This window comes from Episyrphus balteatus, chromosome 4, assembly GCF_945859705.1.
Source record: "Episyrphus balteatus chromosome 4, idEpiBalt1.1, whole genome shotgun sequence".
NCBI classification, from domain to species: domain Eukaryota; kingdom Metazoa; phylum Arthropoda; class Insecta; order Diptera; family Syrphidae; genus Episyrphus; species Episyrphus balteatus.
Genome location: NC_079137.1, coordinates 35,698,571 through 35,723,462, shown reverse-complemented (window position 1 = coordinate 35,723,462; position 24,892 = coordinate 35,698,571). Strand labels below are relative to the sequence as shown.

The 24,892-nt window shown below is 30.3% G+C and overlaps 2 protein-coding genes across 2 annotated transcripts; one reads left to right on the top strand and one right to left on the bottom strand.

The window, feature by feature from the left end:
- Nucleotides 1–1,580: 1,580 nt before the first annotated feature.
- LOC129918859 (tyrosine-protein kinase Shark) lies at nucleotides 1,581–11,377 on the bottom strand. The gene is made up of 8 exons (XM_055999602.1): nucleotides 11,027–11,377; nucleotides 10,877–10,956; nucleotides 10,409–10,819; nucleotides 5,923–6,483; nucleotides 5,082–5,863; nucleotides 4,395–5,020; nucleotides 2,536–2,707; nucleotides 1,581–2,474 (listed from the first exon to the last, which is right to left on the bottom strand). Exons 1-8 carry the CDS (start codon nucleotides 11,103–11,105, stop codon nucleotides 2,150–2,152), a joined length of 3,036 nt encoding a protein of 1,011 aa, XP_055855577.1. The 5' UTR covers nucleotides 11,106–11,377; the 3' UTR covers nucleotides 1,581–2,149.
- Nucleotides 11,378–14,291: 2,914 nt separating this feature from the next.
- LOC129918673 (very-long-chain enoyl-CoA reductase) lies at nucleotides 14,292–23,656 on the top strand. Its single transcript, XM_055999301.1, has 5 exons — nucleotides 14,292–14,424; nucleotides 14,491–14,852; nucleotides 22,735–22,951; nucleotides 23,032–23,147; nucleotides 23,213–23,656. Exons 1-5 carry the CDS (start codon nucleotides 14,419–14,421, stop codon nucleotides 23,415–23,417), a joined length of 906 nt encoding a protein of 301 aa, XP_055855276.1. The 5' UTR covers nucleotides 14,292–14,418; the 3' UTR covers nucleotides 23,418–23,656.
- The last annotated feature ends 1,236 nt before the right edge of the window (nucleotides 23,657–24,892 follow it).

Here is a 24,892-nt window from a genome sequence, read left to right as displayed (position 1 = left end):
CGACCCCAGGTTAAATGTTTTCGAATAAGGAACAACATATGGAAGAGTAAAGAACCCAGATTAGTTATCAAAATAATTAAAAAATTATGGAAACTCATTTAAAAAAATTAAAGTTTTATTGACAAATCAATATTTTCAAAACGATCCAACGAATTTTTTATCTGTCCCGGGTTTCGCTTTCAGAAATATGGTCACCGTAGCTATACTGTTATTTGTTGGAAGTGCTTAAATGGGGATGAGGTAAGTAAGTAAGTAAGTATTCTTAGAAGTCGTGTCAGTCTAGGTGGCTTAGTGGTTACTTTTTACTCCGGTGGCCAAAACTGGAATTATTTTTTGTTTTGCTTTCTGTAAGCCAATAATAGGTAGTTAGTAAATAAATGATAGCTAAATACATCTCGTTTTGCAAAATCTATTCGTTTTTGTATGCAATGAATAAATTTGTTTCGATTTAACCCAAGTTCTTAGGAATTTATTTCAATCACCGATAACATTGTGAACGACACAAAACAAAAAATGGTTCAAATGTCTGTTACAAATTAAAAAAAAAAAAACAATTTTCTCATCAAATTCGTGAGTTTCTCACAATTTTGACTATATTTAACATTATAATAGCTTTAATATGGTTGTTGAAATAGCTAATGATAGGCCGAATAGTTTTATTAATTTGCTCGTGTACTATCCCAATTTTGTTTTTCTTGATTTTTTGCACTTAGGAAATTTGCTTTTTGGCCACCATCTCAGATATCTCGGTTACTGTTCATTTTACTTTGCTAATGTAACTGTTTTCACTTTTCTAGGTGCTCATATTATGGCAAACCAAAAAACTCAATGATTTTTACACTTGAAAAAATATTCCTATTTTTTAGTTTTTAAGGTGAAATAAAACAAATGAACTCAGCCTTCCTAACAGGAATGTGAACAACTTTCAATGATTCAATCAAGTAAGAATTTTTAGTCAAATAAATAACATTTAAGGCGCAATGCCTACACCAGTTTTATAAATTAAAAAGGTCACTGTGGTGTATACGTACTATTTTTTTTTTTTTTTTTGTGATGTGAATATAAAATAATTCTTCTATAATTTTTAAACTAAGGAACATATCGAACATAAAAGTTGGGCTATTCTGGGTTAACCTTGGGCAAACCAACAACGGTTTTAAACTAACGATTTTTTTAACAGACAAAAAAAACACACAATTTTTTCGGTTTCTGATATGCAAGTCTGGAAAAATATGAGGTTTTGAAAAAATAGTGGAATAAAGAAAAAAAATCTAAGGCTATCCTTGGATATTTGAACCAGGCAGGTTTGAAAAAAAAATTACCATTTGGGAGTGCCAACTTCACTAATAGCCGATAACAGATGTAAAAAAACAAACAAAAGTTCTACAGTTTTCTACAGTTCTCCTACGTTGCTTTGACAGAGTATATTGCTTAGTCTAACATTAATGAAATAGCTATAACTCCAGCCTATGAACTTGAAATTAATTATCTTCGCAAATAAAAAAAAACATTTTTAATACAAATATTTATTTAATTGTTTCTTACAAAATAAATTTATACATTTTATAAAATCTACTATCCATCCGTATTAAATAGAAATGGCTTTGTTTTGTGCGTCTTGTTAGTATAAAAAAAACATACAAAATTTTGTAAATATCAATAAGGCACTTTTTCGATTTGTAAAAAAATGGCATATAAATTAAATATGTATACAAAAATTACAAATTAATCAAGTGCTATCTTAAATATGCATATAAATATCCAATTTTGTGTTTTTTTTTCTATTCTCAACAGCCAGTGCTAAAATATCAAATGTAATTTTTTTTATTTTTTGTTATATAAATCGGTCTAGCACCAAATTTGATTGCAAAAATAAATTAAAATATCTAAAAATGCTCAAAATACAATTGCGGAATGAGAATGATCATTTAATAAAATTGAAATAACACACACAAACAAAAATTAAAACACTTATTTTATAAATAGTATATTTTTTTATAAAAAATTTGGCACTTTTATGTGCAGTTTAAAAAATGCATGTCTCTAAAACTCGATACACAAATATAGACACGAGAGCATAATACCACCATGGCATATAAAAACAAAACAAACAAAAAAATATAATTATCATAAAAAAAAAACATTTATCTTAACTAATGTGCGTTGATTTAATCAATTCGACAAGATTCTGATAATCAGGATCATTGGCAAAGAAATCAGTTAAATAGCGAAATGTTGGACGATCCTTGGGCTTATAATTCCAACAATTTTCCATTATTTTATAAACATTATCTGGACATTTAAGTGGCTTTTGTAAGCGCTGACCACTTTCTATTAATTCAATTGCATCGACTCCCCTTATATCACCGTATGGTGGTTCTCCCAAAGAAAACATTTCCCACAATGTTACACCGAACGACCAAACATCACTAGCATGTGAAAAATAACCGTTATTATAGCTTTCTGGTGCGTACCTAAAAATAAAAGGCAAACTCATTATTGAAAATATTAGATAGAAAGTGTTGAAATATTTACCATTTAATTGGCCATTTTCCACCTTGAGTTGCCTGATAGCAATCTTTATCTGTACCCATTGCTCGTGAAAGTCCAAAATCGCTTATTTTAGCTTGATTTCTTGATGCAAGCAATATGTTTCTAGCAGCCAAATCTCTATGGACAAAGTGTTGCGATTCTAAATAATTCATTCCTGGAAATATTAAATGTATACAAAGTTTAACATAGCAAATTCATACTTCTAATTATAATAAGAAATGATTTATAAAACAATAAAGGTTGCGCATACACCACAGTAAACCATACAATGAGCAGAAATATAAAACAATCAATAGTTAAAACGTATCGACAGTGAAAAAGTATGTTTTCCGTGATAAAGAAGAACTGGATGTTGGGATTGGATTCGCGGTCTGATGAAAACTTAGACCAGATAAAAAGTCTTGACCCTTCGCGTATTAGCGAATGTTTATGTGCCAAAAAAGAATGTAAATACTGCGAGTAGGTTGGGAAAATAATCAAGAGATGACGCTTCTGAAATGCTGCGATTAATTAAACCAATACCAAGAAATCACTCGTTTGACGATGAATGCTGTCAATCACACACAGCTTGACAAAAAGCAACAGAGTGAGATTGCAAAGCAGGACCAGAGCTGCAAATGAGCTCTTCAAGCAATAAAAGATCGTTGGAGGATCGGCTTCTCAGAATAAAAGAGGAACATGATCAGAAATCATCGAGGAAATTGGGGGATGCAATTGCAGGAATGAGGTTCGAAGAATTTTCTGGGGGGTAATAAGGACAACCTAAGTGGAACCACAAACAATGTTGGGGTTTTGGAAAAAAAACTTCTCCAAGCTGTGCAATGCCAATGAAAAAACCCAACGCAACACAATTCAGACTGCATTAGGGGCTTTCTATGAAAAATGGTAATTTTGTATTCAAATGAAAAAGAGTAATCGATGGGATTTATTGCAATGCAAAACTTCTTTAGAGGCAGACTCTTTGTCAAGACTTAACAAGTGTTTGCGAATTTAACTTTCAAATTTAAAGTTTTAACTAAAAAAATAAACGCATAAACTTGGTTGATTAAATGTCGTTTACGTTACGAAACATATACAGGGTGTCCCGGAATGAAATAAGGGCATTTTTGGGGATGATTCTTAAGTATGTTCTAAGAAAAAATTTTGTTTTACAGTAACTCCCTTCCTGCAAAGTTGATACCCCTTAGCGATGATTTAAGAAAACGCTTACTTTGGTATGTCTTTACTCATGATAATGTTAATTTCTCCGTTTTTAAAAGAAATGCAGATAGAGAGTTACTGTAGAACATTTTTTTTTTGATATACCCAAGAATCATCCCCCAAAATGAGTAGTGATTGGAAATGAAGATATAAGGATACAAACCAAAGGAGTAAGGACGCAGCGACTTAGATGGCTAAGTCATGAGGAGCCCATTAAAAACAATGCTTCGGGCCGTAAAGTTTTTAACTCCACCGCAGAAAAACGCATTAGATGAAAACCTCGTTTTAGGTGTAAAAGAATATCAGTTCAGGTAGGTCGATCTAGCTGTAGATGCAGGTCACCCTAAGTAAGTAGGAATCTCAAAAAGATGCAACTTGTATTTAATAATGGTTAAAAAATAATCAGCAACTGTAGTTCTCCCCGAACTATTTTTTTTAAACATCGTCAATAATAGACAAAGAATACATCTCATCCCCAAGGTCTTCACCGGGTCAAAGGAAATTGACTCGAGGTGTGAAATTGGATACAGTTAGGGATAGAGATAGTTGAAAAAAGAAAGGAAAGTTTTAAGAAGGAACAGTAGCTCAGACATAATCTACCATGTAAGATCACATATTATACAAACATATCACACACTTACCGCAAGCAATCTGGGATGCCCATATTTTCAGTTCACAATTGGGATTAATCTTTGTAGAATTTTCAATAATAAAATGCAACATTGACCCCAATGGCACCATCTCTTGCACCATCATTAAGCTCTTTCCTTTAGATATTCCAATTAATTGAACAATACAATGATGTTTGAGTCTTATCATTACAGATGCTTCACGTAAAAATTCTTGTTTATTACTTCGACAGTGTTCATCACGTAGTGTTTTTATTGCAATCGGACAGCGAACATCTGTTTTAGAATTCGGATCTTTGCGGATTAAAAAGCCTTTATAAACAGAACCGAATTCGCCTTCGCCAATTATATGTTCGAGCTCTAAACAGTCTTTTGGTATGAAATAATTCAATTTAGCTCGGCTATTTTCCGACAATGCCGATACTGAACTTATTTGACGATTGAGGAAATTGTGGAATTCACTATCATTACTCGCTGTCGACATAACCGAGTCTAATCTTTCTGGGTGTTTGGAAAATTCACGCAACTCAGCAGCTGATTCTTCGAGAAGTTTTGTAGTTTCTTCAGACGATGGCATATCTATGAATTTTCGAATGTCTTCAGTTGGTATATATCCATCGGAATTCAATGGGAAAGTTCTAAAAACAAATCAAAATATTAATCATATAGAAGTCAATGTATTTAAAGAAAGCTTTTTACTTCATATTTATTGGCGGAGGAGCATCAACAAAATAATCACTTTCCTCCTCTCCACGTTCCCGATCGATGAGTACATCGTTCTTTGTGAAATACTCCACCTCTTCTTCAGTCTTCGAATCGACATTTGCTAATGGAGTTTCATGGACATCCTGATGTCCATTTGGTTCTATGTTTGGCACAACCGAATTATTTTGTGGTACATTATAGAGAGAATCGTTAGGTGTTGCTGGTGCAGCAGGTGCTGCATTGGGTGGATGTAGAAAGTCAGTAGAAAAGGACAAATTGTTTATTATAGCTCCAGCTTTTTGTAAATCATCTGCAACATTATTTTTCTTCTTTGCTTCCATGTCCAATTTTTCTTGATCAACTTTCGATGGTGAACGAATTTTGACTTTGCGCAAACTTTTCATTCCATCGATAATGACATTTCTCTTGGCGGGTTTAAGACTTCTGAATATTAACATGTCTCGCTTTTCTTTGGGCTTTTTTGGACTAGCACCCAACATAATACAATCATCATTTTCAAAAAGTCCAACACGATTCATGGCATCATCTCCGGGATGGCTAACGTTTGGCGTACAAAGTGATAGTTGTTGTTGCATTATGTTTTTCTTTGACATGGCTTTCGGCATTGTGGAGAAAAGCGGAAGCGGGGGTTTGGGTTTAGGTGGCACAGGCTGTTTTAGATTTATGGGTAATCCATCAGAGAATAAACTAAAGTGTTCAACCAAATGCTCTAATGAAGGCAAGTATGGTCCTTCATCAATATACAAGAAGTTTTGCTAAAAATAAAGAAATTGGCTTTTAGAATGTAGTTTACAGGCAAATAAAGTACACAAACCGATTGTTTTATAAGAAAGTTTTTGGGTGTGTTATTTTGGCACAACATTGTCAATACATATCCATGCCGAGTTGAACTTCGAATTAAAAATATTCCCGATTTGTCTTTTGCGGGTAAAACTTCTGAGCTTACACCAGCATTTAATTCATTACCACCAGCACTTGAGGATGGTTCGTCTGGGTATTTTTTGTCATTGTCATTGGGAGAATCAAAATTTGCAGCATAATCCATTAAAACCTTTATGGCCTCTTGTCGTTCTAAAGTCCCATGATACCACTGATGCTTGAATGTGGATGCTGCTGGTGGTTTATAGTTGGATAAAAATTCAACAACTTCAGTTCGGTTCATTTCTTTTGCTAAATCTATGGGAAATTCGCCAGATTCTGTGCGAGGCAAATGAGGTGCATGTGCGGCTATTAATTCTTTTACAGCCTCCAAGTTGCCATTGGCTGCTGCATCATGAAGGGGAACATATCCCGTTGTAATATTGCGCACTTGAATGTTCGCCTTGGCTGCAATTAATGTTCGTACGAAGGATGCTGATTTTGTACGACAGGCATACTGGAATTTAGAATTAGAATTTATAAAAGTTCTAACTGTGCTTAAATATTTAAAAAAGGATATTGGAATATGGTAATTCTAGACTGAAGTTTGTGTCATTAGATTAGAGACCCGGTAACTTATCGAAGAACTAATATCGATTTCAAATTTGAGATACCATTACTTTCCGGTATTTTTTGACAATAAATCAAAAATAATTGATTTTTTGTGGAAATTCAGATTAGAACATGGAATTTCTTCTAAATGTTGCTGGAATGTTTTTCCAATCATGCCTCATAGCTGTTTTATATAAAGATAAAAAGAGCCACCCAAGATTTATTGTGAAATGTGCCTAAGAATTACTTAATTTTTGAATATTCTCAAAGCGAAGCAATGCATTCTAGAGCTTACTTTTGTGTATGCGCACTTATCACTGCTTTAAAGTTTGAACAACGATTTACAGTACATGCATGCACATTAGGGTGTCCGTTATTTCCCAAAGTGATGTTTTCGGGGGTGACACCCCCCAGATCGAAAGTTTAGGGCCTAAATACGGGGAATTTAGCAAAAACAAATTTTTTGGAGGTCATTAACCCGTGCCTCTAAGGTCATACTTTCCCCATACAAATTTGTATGGGAAATTTTTAACTCATACATAAAATTTTTTTTCTCTCGAGTTAAATCATCTATTTTAAAAATGTTTGTTGTTTCTGGTTGGAAAATAGTTCCTTTAAAAGATTACATTCAAAATTTTCCGTTAAAAATTTGCGGGGGTGACACCCCCCAGATCGAAAGTTTAGGGCCTAAATACGGGGAATTTAGCAAAAACAAATTTTTTGAAGGTCATTAACCCGTGCCTCTAAGGTCATACAAATTTGTATGGGAAATTTTTAACTCATACATAATTTTTTTTTTCTCTCGAGTTAAATCATCTATTTTTAAAATGTTTGTTGATTCTGGTTGGAAAATAGTTCCTTTAAAAGATTACATTCAAAATTTTCCGTTAAAAATTTGCGGGGGTGACACCCCCCAGATCGAAAGTTTAGGGCCTAAATACGGGGAATTTAGCAAAAACAAATTTTTTGAAGGTCATTAACCCGTGCCTCTAAGGTCATACTTTCCCCATACAAATTTGTATGGGAAATTTTTAACTCATACATAAATTTTTTTTTTTCTCGAGTTAAATCATCTATTTTTAAAATGTTTGTTGATTCTGGTTGGAAAATAGTTCCTTTAAAAGATTACATTCAAAATTTCCCGTTAAAAATTTTTTTTATATTTTATTTCGGTTTTTGAAATTATGAGCTGTTTTCGTAGTTTTTGCTTTCACCTATCACATAATTTTAAATGCAGTTTTATTGGTTTTTAATTCTTTTCAAATATTGCATTCAAAAATTTGTGTATAAATAAAAAATTTTATTTTTTTTTTATTTTTTTTGAAATTTTTGCCGTTTTGGCAAATTTTGAATGTAATCTTTTAAAGGAACTATTTTCCAACCAGAATCAACAAACATTTTAAAAATAGATGATTTAACTCGAGAGGAAAAAATTTTTATGTATGAGTTAAAAATTTTCCATACAAATTTGTATGGGGAAAGTATGACCTTAGAGGCACGGGTTAATGACCTCCAAAAAATTTGTTTTTGCTAAATTCCCCGTATTTAGGCCCTAAACTTTCGATCTGGGGGGTGTCACCCCCGAAAACATCACTTTGGGAAATAACGGACACCCTAATGCACATGTAAGCCATACAATGCATTAATTCGCTTTGAAAATGTTAACCTATTAAATAATTTTTAGGAAAATTTCAAAACAAATATTGGGTAGTTTATATTGTGCATGGGGCAAATTTAATATTTTTTAGATTTTTTTTGCGCATTTTGCCGTAAGAGATTCTGAGGAATATAAACATGTTGTAGTAGGAAAAAGATGAACCTTCCTAATTTACGAAACAGGTGCAAATGAAAATATACTTAGTAATTTCTAAGTGCAGTAGGTACGCGGAGAAAATTTCACTGTGCAGATTTTTGATTGCTCATTCAAGAATGTGTAGTAAATGGGCTATATAAAGCTCGTCTCGTCTATTTGCACTAAAAATTATTATTAAGAAATTCTAAGAATGTTATGGAAAATTAAACTTAATGCACTCATTTTGCATCGATTTTTTGTAATGGAATTTTTTTCAATAGTTACATTTGTTTTAAGTGCAAAATATTTTTTTAAATATTTTAATTGATATTTTTAGGTATAGTACTTTTTATCTGGTAATCTTCGTTAGGTTGGAACTATGTAGTTCAATTTTTTCTTGAGAAAGAAAAACACTTTATTAAGTAAAATTCACGATATGGTTGCTTGTACTTGTTGTTATGTTAAGAGTTGCATAGAGTGCTTAAGGTTTTAGGAAACAAATGATTAAAGAATTAGATATATTGGCACCTGATAAGTTATTTTTCACGCCATCTAGTATTTGGCGCGGAAAAACATTTATTTTACGAATTAATTTTGTATGAACGGTTACCAATATTATGATTGTAAAATGATATTAATATGTGTTTATATCTAAATCAAATCTAAAATACATATTATATCAAAAAATATAATTATTCCTGTGTAATTTGTCTTCAAAAAGTGTAGGCATATCGTAAGAAAACAACAACAAATACCATAAAAAAGAAATTATTTGTTGTTATTTTCTTGCGATCTGCTTATTACCCGTTTAAAAAAATTGTTTTTTGATCTAAAAAAAAATTCTTGAAATTAATATGATTTGTTTTCGACATCAAGAAAACTGTTCAGGAACCAATCTTAATGGAAATGTTTCAAAAATACTTTTATTTTAAAAGTAGGTCTGTTTAATGAATCTGATCCGCACAGAAAAGAACAGAAAAGATTCAAAAAGTACAAGTTTTTGTGTTTCATGAAAAAAAAACTCGACCCAACTTGTTCTACATTCTGTCATTTTATGTTCCATGAATTTTTTCAGCACAGAAAAGTTCAAGTTTTTCTGCTCCTACTTTTATGATAGAGCAAGTGAGTGAAAAGTGTCAATTTTGTCAGCTGTTTGTTTGATTGTGATAAAAATAAGAGAAAATAAGATTTTAAAAAGTGAGTTTCTTAACAGATTTTGAATAATAACAAACAAAAATTACGGGAATATTAAAAGTGCTAGTAAATCATTTATTTTAGTAAAAACTCATTTCAAGAAATGATTTGTGCTGCTCTGATCTGTTCTGTCCTAGACTTTTTTCATTAAACAGATTTAGTAGGACCTTACATGTGACAGTAAACATATATTTTTTAAATCAAAATCGTTGAGTTAAATATACGATTGTAAGGTCTTATCTTTTGAGATCTGCCATCGAAAAAATGTGTCCCAAATGACTTAATTGATAAGGTATCTTACAATAATTTGAATACCTAACTTGAGTTATTGTCAGCGGATTAGCCAATTTTTTTTAAAGAGAATTATGGAAGTTTTGAGATTTTAAAGTGTACAACATTTTTGACAGAAATTTCTGACACAAATCATTATACATTTTATTCAACCTTATTACGGTTGGCGTTTGTCATAAAACGACATGCTCTAGAAGAACCAAAAAAAAATTTAACTTCAAAGTTTTTTACGCTATTGCTTTACTTAAGACTCAATTTTGGCTTCCAGAGCGAGTAGTTTTTGTGTCGCTTTATGACAAATGCAAACCGTAAAGAGGTAATTATGATAATACCTCACTCGAAAATTGTTCAGTTTCTCATTTTTTATTTGCTGTGTAGTTCGGTTTATTTTTTACAAAAGTATGCAAAAAAGAAGAGGATGATTTGCAAAATTATCTCATATAGGCTTTGGTCGAAACAGGCTTTTATTCAAGTAAAATACCTAATTAATTTTTCTTACAAATTTGACTTAAAAATCAACCTCAATTTTCCTTCAAATTAATGTGATACTTACATGCAAAGGAGTATTTCCATTACTATCCATACAATTAACATTAACATTTGCATTTAGCAACAATTTCAAAATCTCCTCGCTACTATGCAGAGCAGCCAAATGAACTGCCGTCTGACCATCCTGATTCTTAGCATCAACATTTCTATAGCCACATTTTAACAATTCCGACACAACTGTCTGATTTGTTTCTTTTGTTGCACGATGCAACAAATTAGTAGTTCCATGACTTCTCGAATCATTTGGCGGTAAATCTTTTTTAACCAATTGAGTGAGTTTAGTTACCAAACCATTGGCAGCTTCTCTATAATAGTCGACAAGTGAGTCTAAACCATGCATTATTTTAATTTTATCATCAATAGAAAAGAAGGCATCTTCTCCATGTCGACGAATTTGATAATGACAGACATCGTTCTATAAGATTGATAAGAAAATGAACAAAGTTTTTGGAAGATTGTGAATCGAACTTACATTAAACAAAACTGATAAAACAAAATCTCCGAGAGCCGTGTTACTTTCACGAACTAGAAATGATCCATCTTCTCGATTTTCTATAAGACAAAAATTAAGTTAGGGTTGGGTTTGATTTAAGGAGGAATAATAAAAGAAAAGAACACACACCTTCTTTTAAGATTTCTTCAGCTCGTTCTCTTGTAATTTTTCCATGGAACCAGAATAAATTTTCGTCTCTACTACTCATGTCAATTAAAATAACTTATAGCATTTGGTTTAATAATTTAATTTTAAACAAATACGTTTCAGACAACAAATACAAGTTTTTTTTCTTTTGTTTTGAAATATTTCACAATAAACAAATAATAGTACAATTTTCAGGGAATCAATTCAACACAACACAAAGGAATAATAAATAAGATGTAGGGGTTTTTGTTGTAAAATAATTTAAAGAAAATATTTTATTTAAGTGCACGATTACAATAATTTACACACATAAAAACTGTCAACAATCAAGAGAGTAAAATGACAAAAAAAATATGAAGAGGATTTTTTTATAATTTACCAATTTATAAATTTTTTTTGTTCATCAATTTTATTATTTTGGCTGTGACGTAGTGACAAGTGTTCATAATAAGAGAAAAAGAGAAAGTTATATAGGTTGATCCTTGTTTTGCTTAATTTATAAGATATCTCACTCTGTTCGATATATATATGTTTCGTTTTTATTTGTCATAACTTTTGACAGGAAGAAAAGTGTTATACAAAAAAAGGTTTGTTCCAGTTTTTGAGATTTTGATAGGCAGTGGTACCACTTTACTTGAATTGAAGTAGATCTACTTCTTAAAATAAAATTTTTGGTTGTAGTTGTTGTAATTGTTATTTCTATATAATTAAAATAAATTTGATAGCATTATTTCTTTTAGATATAGATTTTTGTAAAAAAGGATATTTTTTTAATGTATTTCGATTTTTTTCAATCTACCTACTTCCATTTGTTTTTCAAATCTACTTTAACTTTTTTTCTGGAAGTGGTAACGCTGTTGGTACGTTTTTCGCAATTGTTGCCACTTTATTTGTTCCTTACCATATTTTGGTAAAGTTTTTTCATACAAATTTTGACAGCTCATTTACCACATTTACCATTTTACCACGCAGGGTTGTAAAAAAATGCATGTGAAATTAAAAAAAAATATTTATTGCAATAATAAAATTTGCATTGAAAAAAAATCATGTGAAACTTTTAAAAATCATTTTTCTTACAAAAAAAGAATCGAAAAAATCTATCTACCTTTTTTTATTTCAATCACCTTTAAATCTATTTTTATAGGACAACCTACAATAATCTGAAAGCTTATTATTTCACCTTTTATATGACGCTTTAATCATATTTCTACTATGCTTACAAAAAAAGTAATATTTGATTACCTGTCAAATTTCATTCATAGGTATATCAACAAAGTTATAATCAATTGATTTTTCCTGTCGCTTTTTCGTTTCATCTTGTTTTAAATCACTAATATACTAAAGAAGTTTTCACTTCAAAAAAAATTATCGCAAATAAAAAATTAAAAAAAAATTTTTAATGCACACATTTTGAAAAAAATCTTTTTTCAATGCAGAATTTTTTTATTTGCAATAAAATTTTTATTTTCAGTGCAAATTTCTTCTTAATGCAAAATATTTTTTCGTCAATGCACATATTTGTCATTTGCAATAAAATTTTTTTTGATTTTTCAGTTGCAAAAAATATTTTTTTTTTTTGAACCCAAATTTGTTTTATTTGCAATAAATATTTTTTTTTTTAAATTTGTAGTGGATAGCAAATGCATTAAAAATAAAACGATTTTTTACAACCCTGTTACCACGTTTTGCACATTGACGCGGTTTCTTGAATACCCATATTACCAAAAATAGACACTGTGCACATACATCGCTCTCATTTTCCCACTTGCAAGTGAATAAGTGTTTATTTTTTTTTCGAAGGGGAAGTCGTTGTTAAATTATAAAACACACATAAGGTCTGTTTGGGTTCTTTTTGCACAAAAATATGAAACCTGTCAAATTTCAAGGAGTGGGGATGAAATTCTCTCAGAGAAAGAAAAATTGTGTAAAAGTACCCAAACGCTTTTGGCACAAAAAAATTTTCTGCTACTTTTTCTACAACAACAAAAATGTAAACAACAACACCAATTGAAAAAAAAAATAAAGAAAGGAAAAATATCAAAACATTTGTTTTGTTTTACAAACACTTTTTTTTTCATTTTTTCATATAAATCAATTATAAAATAAAGCACTTCTTAACCATTAAAACACAAAAAATAAAAATAAAAACACAAAACATAGCCACATCGCCATGTTTGTACTTTGTTTTGTTCATTAAAAAATGTAAACACAAATTAAAAAAAAAAAGAAATGAATAATATTAAAAACACTTTGTTTTATTTTTGAAACACTTTTTTTAGTATTTTGTTCATAAAATATTATACTACGTTTCCACCTACGCTAAATCCGAGATTTAGCTAAGTAGATTTAGAATAAATCTCGAGATTTATTCTAAATCTACTTCGCTAAATGGTGGATTTAGGTTCACTTAGCCTAAAACCAAGATTTTCAGCTACCCTCAAACCGAGATTTAGAATAAATCTCGAGATTTAAGCTAAATCTACTTAGCTAAATCTCGGATTTAGCGTAGGTGGAAACATAGTATTATACTATGTTTCCACCTACGCTAAATCCGAGATTTAGCTAAGTAGATTTAGAATAAATCTCGAGATTTATTTCAAATCTACTTTGCTCAATCTCAGATTTGGGTTCAGCTACCCTAAATCTAAGATTTTCACCTACTCTCAATACGAGATTTAGAATAAAACTCGAGATTTATGCTAAATCTACTTAGCTAAATCTCGGATTTAGGGTAGGTGGAAACGTAGTATTAATTTGTTTTGAGCATTACATCACTAAAACGAAATAAATAAAAAAAAAAAAACAAGAAAAAAAATCCACGCCACCATGTTTGTAGTTTGTTTACTTTATGTTGTGCGACAAGAACAAATAAAGAAAAACAGAGAAAGCACTACCTTTTGACAGATTTCAGATTTTTGTTCGATGAAATTCTTTGGGCAGAAATTCGCAAGAAGGGGAAATTTTTTTCTCTCTCGCGGCCATCTTTTTTGTGAAAAAATGTACAATTTCAGAGTACCCAAACAGGAATTGGGTAAAAAAAGTTGAAAAAAGTTGAAATATTTCTGTTTTAGGCAGTACCCAAACAGACCTATAGTTACACAATATTTTTTGTTTGTGGTTGTGTTTTCAAACAAACTCCTGAGTTTTGGTTTGTATAGGGATCAAAGCGAATTGTGGACCATCATAATACGTACTAGATTGTAATAAAGTGGCATCTCTTATTCCGTATAACACTTTCCACTTTAATATATATATTTATGTATATTTTTTTTACCGGCCATTACTGAACATTTTTTCTAACTGGAAAGAAGTGGTGATCTTTTTCTAGTCTCAATTTCTATTTAATTCAATTATTGAATAAAAATTATTTAATAATGGAGGTAGTTATTTAAAATAAATAATAATTTACACAAACTATTATATAAGTAAAAAACATTTTATTTAAGATTGAAGTTTTAAGTGCTAGCAATTCGAAATCGTATGGATTTTGCCGAGTCAATCCAACCACAACCATCCACGACTTGCGATCATCCATTCACGAGCAACTACCTAAAACACCCGATGTCGACCGCCAATCACTTCGACTCGATTCAAGGGGCAAAGGTCTAAAGGACACTGATACTTTACAAGGTCTTGGACTACGAACTGCAGACAAGATCTACATTAAAGATTTGGGCCCACAAATTGGCTGGAAGACAGTATTTTTGGCAGAATATGCTGGTCCACTATTTGTGTATTTAATCTTTTATACTAGGCCAGCAATTATTTATGGAAGTGCTAATAGTAACCCAATTAGTTTGACAACACAGTAAGTTTCTCAAAAGTATTATTTTTTATAAGAGTCTACTTTCCCTTTGGATTTGGTTTAAGATACCTACTTTACCTAAGTTTGACCTTTTCTTCGTCGTCGTCACTTTGTGTGGTTATGGCCCAGCAGAAATGTGAATACTTAACTTGAATTTTTGAATAAAATTAACTCGACTTTGTGGTTCATTAATGTAAATAAGTAAATTTCAAATGAATACATTATGGAACCAATACGACTAGTGACGATGACGACGAAGACGATTTTGTTCAAATATTTGATTAAGTTGTGAGTATCGATATCGATACATACAAAGTTTTGGTCAAATATTTATCTAATTTAATATCTACTCTATCCGCTACATCATTTTCTAAGATATTAATATAAAGATTAGATACCTATGATTTGATTATATAGATTTTTATTGATTAGTCTTGAAGTTTTCAACGTTTATGAAACAAAAGTCAAAAAGTATATGGCTTTCCTGACGTCTCACAGTGTGTCGAGCCCATACAAAAGTTTATCATAAATACTTGCAGCTAAGTTTTTGGAGTTTTAATATCTTTTTTTGTGTTTTTATGGCAGGAATAGAAAAAAAAATTACAAATTAACAAATTAAACAACCTCTTACTTTTTTTTTAGTTTTTCATATATATACTATTTGAAGAGGTCACTACAAAAATTCCTGTAATTACTTTTTTTTTAGTATAATTTATGAAATTAACATTTATTGAAGAAGCCACTTGTGAGCAAAATTAATTTTTTTTTATATATAAACAAAAATATACTTTTCGTAAGGTTTTTGGTGTGCTGAACTCGAATCCGAAGTCAGAAAAATTCTATCATATCACGTTTTTGAAATATTCCCGTTAGAAAATCTGAAATTTCGTTTTTTAACAGTTTTTGAGGTTACGTTCTTGAACGTGGTGATTTATTTTAAATAAATTTGTGACAGTTTCTAAAAGAACTAAATGTTTTCTTTTAAAGCCCGTTTAAATCTTTTCAATATCTTTTTTCTACCTTGAGAAATGTTAAGTTGAAGTCAACTTGTTTTGTTTATCTTCTCTATACAAAAAAATCGTATGTTTATTTGCGTTTCATAGCAAATCTCGAATAGTTTTTTGTCAATCGCTTTCAAATTTTGAAATAACGTTTAATTTGCATTTTCCTAAATTCTTATATCGGCGAGGTTGGTAAATACGCTATAATAAAGAGTAGAGCGTGGCCGGGTCAAGTAATTATATTAAAAATTTAGTATGCAGAAAAATATAATTTTTTTCTTGTTGAAAACAATATTTAAAATATTTTAAATTACATAAACAGCTTTTTGTTACTTGTGTATGGCTAAAAATTATTAAAAACATCGATTTTTTCATTTTTGTGATCCCCTTGAAGATGTTTCTCAAAAAATGAATTATTTTGAGTACTTGACTCGTAGCACATAAATGTGAATATCTCTGGTAATCGCAAACAGAAGCAGACCAAACTTTGCCAATATTAAGAATAGGCCTAAGGCAAAATAATATAAAAAAATTATCGATATGATTTTATATGTTTTTTTTAAATTAAGTTTAAAAATTAAATTTTTTTTTTTTGGCCATTTATCAAAGAAATTTTAATAACTCATATATAATTTTATAAATTTAATTTTTTTTTGTTATACGTTTTACAACAACACTCAAATAAACAAAATAACATTAACAAAATTTTTCAAACAATTACCAAACGTGAAATATACACTCTCAAAGATTCCCATAAATTCCTCAAAATATTTTCGATTTCCGAGGTACTCATGTTTCGGAGCTTATTTTGAATACATAACCTGGGTTATTTTGTAAGATAAATATGTTTTCATATGAGTTGACACTTCTAAATTATATTTTAATAGCAAAAATATTAATTTTTAACAAAAAAAAAAGTGATTATCATAAGGGGACGACACACTATGCGTGTGCCTAGTTCACAAAACATATATCAAATACCAATGGTCCCGTGCAAAAACATACTAAGTGTACATAGTTAAGTTCAGTTGTATACCATTCGAATGTTCGTATCTTTTTTTTATTTTTCATAATATTTTCATGCGAATCTTACAAATACATGTAGGCTAAAAAATACATAGTATGCTGGCCTATTCTTATTCCAAACTTATTCTACCCAAACAAAAAAACACATTCATACTAGGGTGATGGCACCAGTGTTGCCACAAGCTGAAATGAAAAGTCGCTAGGCCAACCCCTAAAAGTCGCTAGATTGGCTGAAATTCTGGAGACAAAAAGTCGCTACAAGTCGCTAGAAAAAAATTTTGAGATAAGGCTCAACAAAAATTTATTTTTGAATAACTTTATTTTTTTTTTCAAAATTTCAAACAAACTTAGGGCTAGAGTAACAATAAACAAATAAAAGTAAAACAAAAAATAATTCAGTCTCATTGTTAATAGGTATTTAGATATCTAGATAATTCTTAAATCTTTTGGAATATAGGTCGTTTCAAATCAAAAGTCCTGACTCAGAGTTTATTTTCTCCCTTCCAATAAAATTGAGAACAAATAAACAAAAAACTCAATTTTATTGGCTCATTGCGACAAATCAACTCAAAAATAACAACAAATCATGCTTGTTTGAATGAAAGACATGCTAGAGAAAAAAATAAGCAAACGAAAAATCTGAATTTGTTTATTAATGATTTCTATGGTGACGACTCCAAAATAATTGAAAAATAAAAATAAGATATTTACTGCCCAATTATACAAATGAAAAGATGTGAATAGTATTTTAAGTTATGAATTGCTATCATATAAACTGGCCATTTCTGGTCCATCTTCACCTAGTCCTATAACAATATCTTCGGCAAAGTTATCAAAACTGCCTTCAAATGATAAATAAATTAAATAATTGTATTTTTTTTTGTATTGTCCGCGGATATGGAGTGATGCAAGCCCGGGAGACTTGCCTCCGCTTTCTGAGGCTAACCCAGTGAATCTCACAGACGGATCAATTAATTAAAACAGGGATATCAAGAACTGTTCTTCATTATTTTATCGTAATTTTAGGAAAAGTTGAGCTGCCTCATAAATGCTTCCTTCCAGTAAGCGAATGAGTTTTTTTTATTTTTGCTCAATTTTCCATGGGACTTTTGATTTGAAACGACCTATAAAATACTTATCTGAATCACATACAAAAAGATCACTATCGATTTCTTCAATATTCTCGTTTGCAAGAACTTCAACAGCATTATTTTTAAATACATTTGTTTTTAAAACGATTTCTGGTAGTTCATAGGTATGACAGTTTTTGTTAAGTAATTTAAGCTGATTTCGAATAAGAATAATAGAATTTAAAGTTTTTGTTGACAATTTATTTCTGGTTTAATTTTTCACAAGTTTCATCGTACTAAAAATGCGCTTCAGCATTAGAATGGGGAAGTGACATCACAGTTCCAGCAAGCTCAAATAATTCTTGATAAGTATTGTCACCCGCTGCATCTTTTTACTTTGAAACTTCTCCCCAAAATTTAACACAATCATGCAGTTCTTTCCATTGCACAAAGTTAATATTTGTCCACTTTTTTAAGATCTTTTATATGTCTTCATCAAGAAAACCTAAGCTTTTAGCCAAATCAGTTAATGATCGATCTTTTACAGCTCTTAACGCATTTTGAACTGACAGCAATTGCATTTTTTCTAAAGCAATGTAATTGCTTGGAACCCTTTTTTGTATCTCTTTTATCAACTTAATTGTAAAAGAAATACAATTACTTTTTGCTTTGTACAATTACTAGTGCTGTTATATAATAAAAAATAGTATTTACGTTTCACAACTCAGAAATGGTTGGCTTCAAAAGTCGCTAGAAAAGTCGCTAGAAATAATCTAGCGACATCAAAATATTTTTTGTCGCGAAAGAAGTTGAAATGTCGCTAGATCTAGCGACAAAGTCATCCCTGGATGGCACCAAAGGTCGGCCGTCACCAGTAGTCAGAAACTAAAGGCCCATTTGCTGGAACGAGTCTTAAACATTTATGTGAAACATAAACCCTTAAGTTCTACATAGCGGTTTGCACGAATTTCAAATTGTATCATAAATTCCTCTAAGTTTAACATAATTTAGGGGGAAGAAATAGTAGAACTTAAGGATTTTGCGTTCTACTTAAAGTATTTTATTGACCAAAAAAGAAACATCGCGGCTTCAAAAATGGGTGTATGTGGTAAAAAATGAAATTAATTATCAATTTAATATAAATTTACTCACATTCATTAGCATTAACCATCTACAGATGGTAAAATTTACAACCACACATTTTTAAACACTGTTCGCTTTTTGTTTTTATATCTGTCATATAAATTTTTGACAAACAAAAATATTTACAAAAATAATTCTGTCAAATGAATAATTTGTTTTATTAAATTAAACACACTTTTTTTTGCCACTTCCACCATTTTTCACTTTTTTTCTGCAATAAAAATTGGCAAAATAATAATTTTGTTGTATTATTCCCTCTAAATTCCTCAAAAACAATTCAAATTAACTGACGTTTGTGTCGTTTGACATTTTAATTTGAAGTTCTCAGCGATTTCTCGCATGAAAGTAAATCGTTGCTAGGTTGAACATATATATTTTTTAGAAACTTAGAATAAAATAAGTAAAACATTACAGCTATGTTCAACCTATCTAAGATTAGAATTTATGACTAGTATGAGCAAATGGGCCTAAGTCGTAAAGTACAGCATAATGATAAAGGAGGATCCAGACTTTATCCAGAACGACAAAAATCTCCAAAAATATCAAAAGTAAAAATTAAACCTCGAATGCAAAAATCTAGAATGACTAAAATCTCGAACGTACAAAAATCTCGAATTACATAATCTCGAAAACATAAAATAAAATCTCGAAAATTTTGTTTTCATAGTTTCGGTATGTTAAGCTTTCAGAAGTGATATGAAAATACAGCCGTATTCTGCTATTCGATTCACGTTAATCGTAAGATTTCCTTCCTTTATCACGTCAAACTGGGTTTGAAATAGTTCTAACTTTGAAAAGCAAAACATTGTTTTTGCCTGTTTTAGTAATTCTTAAGAAAAAAAAAAAATAGCTTAGGTTTAATTTTAACCCGCTTCATATTTTTGACTTTCACGTGAATCGAATAGCAGAATAGGGTCGATATTGTTTGATTACCAGTAAAGTGTAATAAATTATGCATATAGATCATGATAATAAAATAAAATAGATCATGATACTAAAATATTCCTTAATGCATCTCGCTCATATTTATTTATTTTCCAACTCATCTCTGTTTTTCCTCTCTTCCGATGACGTATAAAAGCCATGTATTCATTAAAGGGGATTTTTGAATATTGTTTTTCTAATAAGAGTTTAAATAAGCGGACCAATTTTCTTAATTTCTTGTAACTAAACAAAGCATGTACGGTGCAAAATTTTACCAAATTTAAATTAAGATGAACATCCTTTTATTTTTACTAATCACTTCAGTTTTAGCAGATACACTTAAATTATTTAAAAAGAAAATTCTTATTTTTAAAGATTTTATTTATATTTATAAGAAATCTTATTATTTAAAAAAACGTAAATTTAAGAAGAGCATCACCTTAATTATTTTTCTTTGTGTAAAGAAATTGAAATGTCAAAAATAAATCCAAATCCATAATATTCACTATCACACAGAGAAAAAAAATAGTCATTTTTAACTATTTTTTAACTATTTTCATAGTTAAAATCGGGACAACTATTTTGGATTTGGATTTATTTTTAACATTTGACAATTTTTACATCCAGATGTATTTTTTAAACTAGTGAATAATAGGCTGTAAGCTTTGAGAATTTGATTCATGTATATTTTACTTCTTAAATGCCATAAGCAAAATAATTTTCGAAAAAAAATTGTACTTTAAATTGTTTTTTGAGATTTTGGCTGTTCGAGATTTTATCTTTCGAGATTTTGGCTTTTGAGATAACGGGATAGACCCAGTAAAAAACCTTCGTTCAACTACCAAACAAAAATTGTTGTCTAATAGGTTAACGGTTTTTCTTCCTTTGTGCAAAATTTCATTCAATTGCAGCTGCTGGTTTTCTTGTAGAAAATGCCAGTTTGTGTCGAGATTTGGTTTGTAGCAATATTTGTGCTTTTTTGAACAAAAAAAAAAAGTGGAAAAGGTTTTATTTATATTTGAGTATTTTCACTAAAAACTTAAAAAATATTTTTTGGTAATTAATTACAATGAGGGGTCCACCTCAAAAAACATTTTTTTTTTCTATTCTTCGATTCGATTCTTTTGTTTCTTTTTTTTTCAACTCAGTATGCAAAGTGGAGCAAAATTATTCTCTTTTTATTGCCTCCACCACAAATATTGCATGGTTTCAATATACGACCGCCTGTTTGTTAAGGAAAATGTGTGGCCGATTATAAAAAAAAAGTATTTTTATATCGGCCTATTATCTTTTGTAAGTAAGGCTATGATTGCACACGTAAGATTTACTTAAATAACTTACTAGTGTTATTAAATTTGGAACGAAAAATATCGAATTAATAGTTTTTAAGTTATTAAAAGTATTTTTAACCACCTAAAATACGAGAATGTGGGTACTCGACAAACCTATTCAGATTCTTAAAAAAATATCTTATTATTCAACCAAAATGTATGATATTTGACAGAGTTAAATGTTAACATATTTAATAGGAGTCGAGTATGCTATCTTTAAAACTACTTGGAAACCTTAAGCATATTGGGTCGTATGCAATAAGCTATTATATCACTTTTCAGTACATTTTCCTGAGATCTATCTCATTTTTTTAAGATAGATCTCTAAAAAATATACTGAAAAGTGAGATAGATCTTAAGCTCATTCTTTTTGCATAAGAGCCAATTTGCTAAAAAAATAATAATTTTTCAGCCAAAATGTATGATATTTGATAGAGTTAAAGACTAAAACTTATATTAGATTTAAGGTGAGACTCTCATATATTTTAAAAATTTCAGGTTCCATTCTTAACTAGGATAAATAAATAGTGTATTGTACTTTGTTTTAATTTAAAAACACGAAGTACAAGTACTCTGGTTCTTTAGTACTTTTAGTATTTTTTTTGTAGCATTTGCGTAGGGTCGCCAAATATAGTTTGTAAAATAGAGATGACATACTCAACATTTTTAAGATAGAAGAGGGTTTCACCTAAAAGCTGATGTATGTTCTAGCTTTTAACTCTTTGAAGTATCGTATATTTTGGCTGAAAAATAATATTGTTTCTGGTTTTGAGAATTTGAGTAGGGTAACCGTTAGCGATCGCACCTGACATTTTTCATATAGAAGAGTGTGTCGCCTTAAGTATGGTGTTATGCTAGCTATTAAGTGTATAAAAAAATATACCTTTTCTTATTCAAGTGTTTTTGTTTTTCTCTTGATTATTGTTACCATTATTTGTAAGCCTACATTCTTTATATTATTTCATTAATTTTTTATTACTATTTTACGCTTTTGTTAGGCATTTTAAAATGTCTTATTTGATCAAAGTTAATTATGCGATAATTTTTTCCTTTAAAATAGAGTTGCCAAGAGAAGTTTCTATTTTAAAAGTGGCAAAACTATTTTTTCATTTTCAGTATGAACTTATCTTTTGTTTAACATACATTTTACCTCATGAGCTAAATAACTCGACGGTCATCGCTCCAAACAATAGGTTCTGAAATTGATTGTTTTGTTAAGTTAAAAGCAATATTTAAAACATTTTGACTTAAACACATGGACCTATTTTATTAAATATTTTATCGCCAGTGAAAAAAGTTCAGAACATGGGCACTGGTGCCATCACCCTATCTACTTTATCCGCTAGATCATTTTCTAAAGAATTAATACAATATTTTTTTTATTTTGTAGCATTGCAGCTGGTTGTTACACCTTGCACTATGCCAAGCGAATTCTGGAAACCATCTTTGTTCATCGCTTCTCCCACAACACCATGCCGATGAGAAATTTATTCAAAAATTGCTCATACTACTGGGGCTTTACTGCCTATGTTGCTTATCACATTAATCACCCACTCTTCACTTCACCATGCATGTGTCAAGTTTATGGTGCTCTAGCCGCATTTATGGTAAGAAATCATACGACTTTTTTTTTATTTTTATTTTTTAGATAAGAGTAATCAATCAATTTATCAATATTTTATATTAGCTTTGTGAATATGGAAACTTTTCGATTCATATTGCTTTGAGGAATCTCCGTCCTCCGGGTTCAAGGGTTCGTAAGATTCCTGTTGCTGATGGCAATCCATTGACAAAACTATTCAAGTGAGTTTTTTTTTATATTTGAACTTTGAACAAATAAATATTGCTTTGTTTTTGTTTATTTTCAGTCTTGTTTCATGCCCGAACTACACATATGAGATTGGTTCATGGGTGTCATTTTCTATTATGACGTCATGTCTGCCGGCAATGTTATTTGCCATTGCTGGAGCATATCAAATGACAATGTGGGCTCTTGGCAAGCACCGCAACTATAAAAAAGAATTCAAAGACTATCCCAAGAAGCGTAGGGCAATTTTCCCATTTTTGTTGTAAAACAAAACAAGTCATATTGAAACATTGGAGCGCGTGCTGAATCTTTTAAGTTTTAAAATGGTGTTCATAGAAATGATAAAATAGCACATATTCATAACATTCTGGTTTTTAAATGGTTTTTTTTTTGTTTGTTTATTTGTAAATCTTCAAATTTTAGAAAGTTAAGCTTTGAAAATTATAACTTATAAGCCTTTTGATGGGAATCAATAAAAAATAAAAATACATACAATCTACGTTAATTATTATTTTTGGTTGTTCTAAATTCTAGAAAAAAAAAAAAAACGGAGAGCTACGTTACTTGGAAGCTAGGTGAAATGGAAACCTCTGGTTTGATGAGAAAAAAGTAATTCGATTGCAACCAGACCCCAAAGAAACTTTTCGGTTTCAATTACATATTGAGCTTACAGAGACCTTTCTTTTGATGTCTCAGTCGAGGGATTTAGAAGAAATTTTTGAAAATAATTTTTTGGAGGCAAGGGGTTAAAATCTTAAAAAAATAGATTTGTAATTTTTGTACTTAAATGGATGCGAGTGTTCATTACAAGCTCATATCTCCAAACCAAAACCTGTTTCGAGACCTAGGTCCGAAGATATGCCCGCTTACGCATTTTAGAAAAACGAGAACGAGAACTCAAAAAATGTTTTGGTTTTCATTAAATAATAGAGTTTGAAGAGACCTTTCTTTTGATACCTCACTCGATGGATTTGGAAGAAATTTTTGAAAATCATTTTTTTGGAGGCAAGGGGTTAACCTTGATTTTTTTCCGAAAATCTTAAAAAAATAGATTTGTAATTTTTGTACTTAAATAGATGCGCGTTGCCATTACAAGCTTATATCTCCAAACGAAAACCTGTTTCGAGACCTAGGTCCGAAGATATCTGCTGCCGCATTTCACAAAGGTACCCGCAGTCCCGCAGCCGCATTTGAGAAAAAAAAATTTGAAGTGAACTTCTACCATAAAAATGCAGCCTCGAAATGTAATACCACCAATTAGACTGACTTTGGACGTCTGTAAGAATATTTCCACACAAAAAAAAATGTGGCACACTACGGCGTATACATAATATTAATTTTGTAGGTATGTATTGAGAATTTATTACGATTGAATTGATTATTATTGTCAAAACATTTCATATAATACAAGAATTCAAACATCATTTTTCGTGTACTTAACTTGTCATGATTTTATAATATTCGATTAAGTTGGTCGGCTGTCGACAATCTGAGTTATCGGTTTATCGGCATTGCGATTGTGGATTCTGACCGACAGTTGGTGTCCGATGGCTTTTTCTTTATCACATTTTCGATCTCGATAAAATTTTGCCATATCTGTTTGAGGATGGAAGTAGAGTGTTTACTTTTTTAAACAACATTAGATGAATGTTTTATGAAATTATTAACTCTCCACAGTCAGACTAATATTTTTTAATCAACGTTATCTCAAAAAGATCTTGACCTAGGGCAAAATTTTTTT

What these genes read in the sequence shown, in the direction of transcription:
- LOC129918859 (XM_055999602.1), bottom strand. Translation starts at nt 11,105, where the DNA reads ATGAGTAGTAGAGACGAAAATTTATTCTGGTTCCATGGAAAAATTACA. An exon ending in TGAAGAAATCTTAAAAGAAG is followed by an intron (nt 10,957 to 11,026) that starts GTGTGTGTTCTT and finishes TTTGTCTTATAG; the next exon opens with AAAATCGAGAAGATGGATCA. An exon ending in ACTTTCTTATAAAACAATCG is followed by an intron (nt 5,864 to 5,922) that starts GTTTGTGTACTT and finishes CTTTATTTTTAG; the next exon opens with CAAAACTTCTTGTATATTGA.
- LOC129918673 (XM_055999301.1), top strand. An exon ending in CCAATTAGTTTGACAACACA is followed by an intron (nt 14,853 to 22,734) that starts GTAAGTTTCTCA and finishes TTTATTTTGTAG; the next exon opens with CATTGCAGCTGGTTGTTACA. An exon ending in CCATTGACAAAACTATTCAA is followed by an intron (nt 23,148 to 23,212) that starts GTGAGTTTTTTT and finishes GTTTATTTTCAG; the next exon opens with TCTTGTTTCATGCCCGAACT.